The following is an 8,053-nucleotide window of genomic DNA, read 5'->3' as shown; positions in this document are numbered from 1 at the left end:
ATCAAAGAAATTGCCCGAGACAACCTTTTGCTGTAAATCTAACTACTTGAATGAACAACCATCACTACCTCAAGCTCTAACTTAAGCACCAAAAGAAACAAACATCAATAAAACTGATTTATAATGCAAACAGCTAGCCCACAAAATTGAAAAGAAGTATCACACTTTATGCACTGACAGAAGAAAGACGATGAAACCAAGGGAAACAGTAGGAGCTAAAGGAATGAAAACGGTAAATGGCAAACTTGTCCAAATATGGATATCTAAAACAAATTTGCTACTCAACATCAGAGCAAAATTTAGTATAATTTCAGTACCAAATAGTTAATTAAAAAGTCTTAATCAGGAAACAAGTAGGGAAAAACAGTAACAAGCTAAACTTTTTAAGCTTTGTCAGCCTTGGCAGCTGTAGCAGCAGCTTGACCACGAAGACGACCAGTCCTCCTTGCAGCAATAAGACCGACCTTTTGGCCAGGTGGTGCGTCACGACGGACAGTACTAGCATGACCAATATGTTGATGGTTACCACCACCATGAGGATGCTCCACAGGATTCATAGCAACACCACGAACCTTGGGCCAGCAGTTCCTCTTTACCCGGTACTTGTGGTATGCATTACCGGCCTTAAGCATTGGCTTCTCAGTACGTCCTCCTCCAGCTACTTGACCAATCATGGCACGACACCCACTGGGAACAATCTTCTTGGATCCTGATGGCAGCTTAATCCTGTGTCAAAAGTAAAATTGAGTCAAATAAATTTCAACAAACATCTGAACATACTTGTTGAGGGTGTGACAACAGTGTCACAACAATGTGCAAAGTACAAACCACATGTCATAGGTTAAATGGCAATAACATTTTACAAGGAAAGTTGAATGTATTTCACACAATTCAACACAAACAGTTAAACAACAAATTGGACAGTGTTGTAACTGGACAAACCCGCACTGTCAGTTCATAAAAAGATGAATGTTCATAATTTTGATAATAGTGCAAACACATCAGATCGAATGTCCGTACCTAAAATATCACAGGGACTCTAAAATAACAGATATAAGTGGACAGAAATGACATTACAGACAGCAAAGTTTCACTCTTTTTTTTGACATCAAAGTTTCACTCTTAAGTGGAAATTGCTGGCACAAACAATCCTCCTTCAACAAAATGCAAAGGTACAGACTAACAACTAAGAGTCTTCAGTAACAAGGTTCAAGATATGCACATATCAATTGGGTATAGAACATACTGCTGTAGACCAAAAACATATATAACAAATCAGATCAATTGGGATTACAACATACTGCTATTCATTTGTTTATACTGTAGGTTATTTGTTAAACCTAAATTATCTGCCCAACAAATCGACCATTACAACATAATCGTGCCAAAAAAAATCATGTAGAAAGGTACTACAAGAACCAGAATAACATAACCAAGTAAAGCATTATAACCACTTGCCACTGATTAATTACTATAATATTAACTAAAAACAACATATTAAGAAAAGGAGCGATTAATATATACCTAGTGGTTCCGTTATCGGGGTTGTGACTGATGACAATAGCATAATCACCAGAGCACCTGGCAAAAACGCCACGGTCACCAACCTTGTGTTCCACATTGCAAACGACAGCTCCTTCAGGGATAGATCTGAGTGGGAGAACATTCCCAACCATGAGAGTAGCCTTCTTCCCACAGTAAACGAACTGGCCACTGTACATACCCTCAGCAGCCACGAACAGTTCCTTCTGGTGCTTGTAACGGAACGGGTGACGGAAAGTGATACGCGCCAATGGGGCACCCCTACCTGGGTCATGAATAACCTCCGTTATGACACCCTTGAGGTAACCATTCCGTTCGCCGAAGTCCAGGGAACGGAATCGGGCAGGGCCTTTACGGTGGTGGGTATGGGACTTGAAGACTGACCCTGCTCCCTTACGTTGTGCTCTGATCACACGACCCATTTCGCCCTCTCTCTCTCTCTCCCTCTCTCGAGCTTGCTCGGCTGGGTTAAAGAAATGCTATATGAAGTATGCAAATTAGGGTTTAAGAGAAGAGAAGCCGAAGAAGCCCTAGTTTAAAATTGGGCCGACATACTAGTATTGGATTTCAGCCCATCACTATTCTCAACCCAGTCCACATTATTAACTATGTAAGTTTTAGAATTTCAGTAAAAATATTTCTTGAATTTATGCTTTATTTGTTATTCATATCGTATCTATTAAGGGTGTCAAACAGGCGGATTGGGTTGATTTTGGGGTCAAAATGGGTTGAGTCAATAAATGAACGGATCATTGACCCGCCTAAAAATAACTTGAGCTGAGATGGGTTAATTCAAGTAGGGCTAAAATTTATGTCACAGTCCAACCCGTCCAACTCATCATACCAAGCTTTAATAAATGTGTATTGTTTTCTTATAAATTGCTTAATTATCAAATAAAACTTTTTTTTTTGTTATGGTCATATACTATAATATATCAAACAAAAAAAGATTATTTTAAAGATATTTTAGCAAAATTAATCACGGATCAATTTGGACTAAAAATCAACGTAACTTTAAGGGGAAAAAACATAATTAGCCAATATTCAAGAAAATTTTCAGATTCCTAGCAGGAATTAGTAATTAACAAACTAGCACCTAACTAATTATAGTCCTGACCAAAACATATAATGCTGGAGCAAAAATCAAGTTTCCGTGAACAAATTCTAATTAAATAAAGGACCCAAAATCAGCCCTATTAATTACCGAAAATTAGTCATATTAATACTTATCTCTACCAAAATGTTTGATAAGATTATACAACCCATTTAATTACTTTCAACACACATCTCTCTTCTAACATTAATGCCACAAACCAAAAGGCATATATGTACGAATCATCCAAAGGAAAGTATCACTTATTTTAGTTTTTTTAGTTGTTATTTTCACATATATTAATAAAAATATAATTAGATGAGTGAAATTATAAGTATTTTATGAATCTGTAAACTTAAAATTATTTCCATAGTAAATGTGTGTGTTTCAATATCCTAATAGTATATGTATACACTTATATGTTATTGTTTGTACATAATGTATACCAAATATAAATTTAAAATATATCACCTATACGGAGTATATATTTCAAATGTCAAATATACTTAAACTATATATTGACCTCATCAAGTATATGTAATTACACTAAATATACATAATACATATATTGAATATGTATATTTGTTTATACGTTATGCGTGCAAAATTATACGTTGAATAGACATAAACATGTTCGGTATAGGAAAATATACATAATATATTCATTACATATGTATATATTTAAAATTACATTGTAAAAAATTATATGTATATATACACCTTCAAACATGGAATAAAAATGTGAATTTACTAAGACTGTGTTTGATACAATAATGAAAAAGGGGATTCTAAAAGCGGGAACTTTCATAAAGATAGTAAGTATAGATTAATGATGGGAGAGAAATATGGATAGATTAATATGGTTCAAAATTAATTCCTTAAATTGTGGACTATGTTTAAAATTTTGAAGAGTACTAAACGTACATGATTTCGGAAAAATACTGTAATTGTAAATGAATGTGCTCTTTTTGGAATAAAACAAAAGTAATGATCTTTATTTAAATATTATTTAAGAAGTAACTGACAATGTAAAAAACTCTAACTTTAATGGCATGAAATGTGTTGGGTCAAGATGGGCTGAGTTCAATCTTGGGCGGGTCATGACCAGCCCAACCTTGGATGGGTTGAACGGGCCAAATGGGTTTGAGCTCAAATTGTCACCCTAGTATCTATATAGTGTTATTACCTTCATACTTGACAAAATCATTTTAAGTATATGGTAGGTTTTTCAACTTCTCACTAACTCTGATGGATTAACCAATAAATTTTTAGAAAAAAAATCTGTTCATAAATTTTCCCATTAAATTAAAGGGTGCTTGATTCTGGCTATGTTTAGGGTGAGGGTGAGGTTAAAGAAGATAGTGCTAAGAATTAGTTTAAAAGAAAAAAGTGAAAAGAATGAATAATGTCCCACATCTGTACCAAAAGAAAAGTATTGGAAATTTTTTTTAGTTTAGATCGAGACATAGTCTAATTGACAAAGATTTCAAGCAGAAAAAGGTTAAGAACATGAAGGAGAAAGGAAATACCGAGTAGGATTTATACTTTTTATATCGCACGATCTTAAATAACCCCGTTTCATGACCTCACTCCTCTATACCTAATTGTGAAATATTCAATTTCTTAAATCAAACGTTGTTCGCTCATCCAGCTAGTTCTTGTGACCATTATGAAAGTTCGACCCATGAAAAAACATAGTAATTGTATCGTACGCGTGAAACATGATATCCTCTTTTTGCCTGCATGGAAACGTTCATAGTTAATTGAGTGTACGAAAGGAGATTTTATTATTGAATCGAATTACTAGAAGACAAATATTTTTGGGATGTCAAATTTACAACTTTTGAACGTGCTACTAAAACATAGGAGTACTAATGGACTAAAAAAAAGTGAAGAGCTAAGCTATAGGTTTAAAAAAAAAAAAAAAAATTCTATCCGAAGTCGAATATTGAAGAATGAAATTGTTCGATATTGAATAAAAATTGGATAACTTCATAACAGTCCAAAATTTTCTTGAAAACTAAGATCCTCAGTCGCTTAACGAGCAATACTAATATAGTAACAGATTTTTAATTTCATAAGTGCATCAATACATTTTTATAGTATGTATGTTCGAAAAAAAGCAGCAACAATAATATGTCTAAATCAAATTCCACACGTTGACAATGAATTCCTTGTTGGTGTAACCAAATTTTAGTTATTCCATGTTGAATGAATAATATTCTCAACATCAAATAGTGTACTTTTATTTTAGTTTGGTTTCCGAACATTGTTCACAGCAGAGTGTATTCGAATTCAAATCTCAACGAACATTCTCAATGTTACCACTTGTCACGGTAAAGATTATTGATTATTTTGTATTTTTGTACATTAGATATTCCGTGTTGAATGGTTAAGGCGCTAGAGTTGGATATGTTGTATCTTAAAGGATAATAAATCCTCTTGCTTAAGGGATTCGTTACTAAAAAGTGTAGAGGAATTATACGTAAAGATATGGGTTAGGAACTGTACTAGGAAAAACGACATTCATATAGATATATTGAAATTTGTAAACTTCCCTACTTTCAGTGGTTTAATTTAAATATTGGGAAGGACTTGCTGATATTTTACATGTTCTACTCTTTGATCTATTAATACATTCTCTCCAACATTAGATTGCATGCCAGCAAAATATTGTAGCGATTATTAAAGTTTTATAATGTTGTTTTTATCGAGATTACTGTGTTTTCTCTGGAAAGATTCTAATTTTCCAAGAGGATTTCCCAAAAATGAAATAGTTCAAATAAAAATTAATGAAAACTGGATTGTCAATCCATCGATGGCATGTCTCAAATTCCTTTTCTATCTGTACTAGTCAATGGGGTAGCACCATTGGTGATGTTTACTGATAATAGGTGAATTTAACTATATTCAGGCCCTAAATAACCGCCTTCTTGCATAGTTTTAATAATAAAAGTGATAACAAAATGCTCTTATTAGTGCTTTTCATGATTTGCAGGTTATATATGACTAGGGAAGGCTAGGGAGCACTTTTGGAGTCAAAAAAATGAAGAAAGAGAGGCCAACCGTGAAATGTGCCAAGTGAACCACGCAAAACAGGCTGAAGAATCAGAAAAATGACTCTGCCGCGGTTCCACCGCGACCGCGGCAGAACCGCGGTGAAGGATGCTCGCGGACAGAAGGAGATTCAGAGGAGCTGCTTGGCTGCGGTTCCACCGCGACCGCGGCAGAACCGCGGCAGGAGGCGGAAATTTCAGGGACTAAAGTGCAAAACACGGGATTTTTAGCCCAAAACCCTATATTAAACATTAGACTCCGCCCAAGAGAGGCATGTATTGTTTTGGAGAGTATTTTTGGAAGAAGAACAAGTGTGAGAGATCACCCAAAACATCTTGGCTTCTTCTTCTCTTTATTTTTCTTGCAAGTTTTATTATGAATATTGTTTTAGTTTATTTACCCATAGTTATGAGTAGCTAAATCTTTTGTCTAAGGTTTTGATGGAACCTATTGGGGGATGAACTTCTTGTTTATGTGAATACAAATTGCTAGTTTCAATCTTTATTTATTCAACTATGTTCTTGTTGTAGTTAATTGACAGGATCCTCAATTAGCTGTGCCTATTTAGTGTGCATAACTCGGGAGAGAGTGCATATTTAGGTTATTGTTGAATAACACCACTCCTAAAGTATAAGAGGAATCTATAACTGCGGGTTTAAAGGCGGGATTAGGGATAACGAAGCCTTGGGTGCAATCTTAAGTGAACTGTGTTAATTAAAGCTAGCTAGTGTATCTCGGGAGAGTGCAATAGTATATTACTGTGATTACTCGGGAGAGATTTATGGTAAGACGAGCGTTCATGATTGATAGAGAAGTGTTGGTACATTTGTATGAAGCATAAACAGAAGGGATTCCATCAATAGGGGAAATCTTTACCTTAGCTTTATCTCATCATAACCTTAGCATTTTAGTTTACAACTCGTTATTTACTTGTAATCTTAGTTAGTAAACAAACCTTCAACTGTTATTCAAAAGTTTGGGAAATTGATTCTCAAGAGTTTAGTAGTTCTAAAGATAGTGATTGATAGGTTAACTCTCTGTGGATTCGACCCTGGGCGTAATACTCGGGTTATATTTGCAACGTCTGCAGAGTCCTTTTTAGAGGGCATAGTTGGGCTTGATCAAAGCCGGGGAGTTAACGGAATTATCAATTACCATTGATAGAAATACAACAAATTCTTAGTATAGTCAGTCTTCTCTACACCAAGATTTGATTGAAAAATTTTTACGGTTGTTGACGTGGTTGCACAAGTGTATGCCTAGAAACTCTACGAGGACTGGAGAAGTACTTGAAGGACTCTCAGACCCAGAGAAAATATTCCAGATATTGAACCGTGCCAACAAAAGACTTCAACAACCTCATCAAACACACAACCTCGAAATTGACATGGGTGACGTAGACAACGTCAACGGAAACGTCAGAGATAGGGCACTTCCTGTGCCTGAGGCTGCACTATATGACTGGGCACAACCCACAGCTGACAATCTGGCCACTGCCATTGTTGTGCCCGCGATACAAGCTGAATCGTTCCATATCACGAACAACATGTTGCACTTACTGCAAAACAAGGGATTATTTTCTGGGACACTAGCCGAAGATCCTCAACAGCACTTGAAGAACTTCCTATCGATTTGCAAAACTCAAAGGCAACCCAACGTAACTCCGGAAGCAATCAAACTGTTATTATTTCCATTCTCGGTAACAGGAGCTGCTCAGGTCAGGCTAAACTCACTCCCCATAAACTCTATAGAAACTTGGGATGAGCTAGTCAAGAAATTTCACATCAAGTTCCATCCGCCCAACAAAACAGCTCAACAAATTGATGAGATCGTGAGCTTTAAACAGAAACCAATGGAGACACTGCATGAGACATGGAGCCGGTTTAAAGTAATGTTGGTTATATGTCCACACCATGGTATTCCAGATCAGATGTTGGGACAACGGTTTTACATGGGACTGTCAGATAGCATGAAGAACATTGTAGATGCCTCAGCTGGTGAGGCGTTTTTGAGCAAAACTTGGAGAGAAGGTCAGAATCTGCTTGACAAAATGGCTCAAAATTCGGGGTGGACGACGAGGAATGCACCTATCACTCCAGTGGTACACTCAGTGACTTTTGACCCATCAAATTCCATGGCTGAAAATGTGGCAGCCCTTTTGACACAGATGAGCATACTCACCAAAAAGGTAAAGGAATCGGGGCAGAAACAGCAAGTGCACATTGTAGATACCACCAATGGGGGCTTATGCACATCTTGCATTAGTCAGCTAATTGGTAATCCGTGGAATGCTGAACATGATCATCATCATCAGCACCTTGAGGACATGAACTATGTGTCAAACTATGGAGGCCAGAGACA

At 36.2% G+C, this 8,053-nt stretch overlaps 1 protein-coding gene across 1 annotated transcript; it reads right to left on the bottom strand.

The window, feature by feature from the left end:
• Positions 1-237: 237 nt before the first annotated feature.
• On the bottom strand, positions 238-2,036 carry LOC104239867 (large ribosomal subunit protein uL2-like). The gene is made up of 2 exons (XM_009794596.2): positions 1,525-2,036; positions 238-726 (listed from the first exon to the last, which is right to left on the bottom strand). The coding sequence occupies exons 1-2, from the start codon at positions 1,962-1,964 to the stop codon at positions 384-386; spliced, it is 783 nt and encodes a 260-aa protein (XP_009792898.1). The 5' UTR covers positions 1,965-2,036; the 3' UTR covers positions 238-383.
• Positions 2,037-8,053: the final 6,017 nt, after the last annotated feature.

The sequence above is a fragment of the Nicotiana sylvestris genome, chromosome 7 (genome assembly GCF_000393655.2).
Source record: "Nicotiana sylvestris chromosome 7, ASM39365v2, whole genome shotgun sequence".
Lineage (NCBI taxonomy): Eukaryota > Viridiplantae > Streptophyta > Magnoliopsida > Solanales > Solanaceae > Nicotiana > Nicotiana sylvestris.
This window is presented reverse-complemented; position numbering and strand designations above follow the sequence as displayed.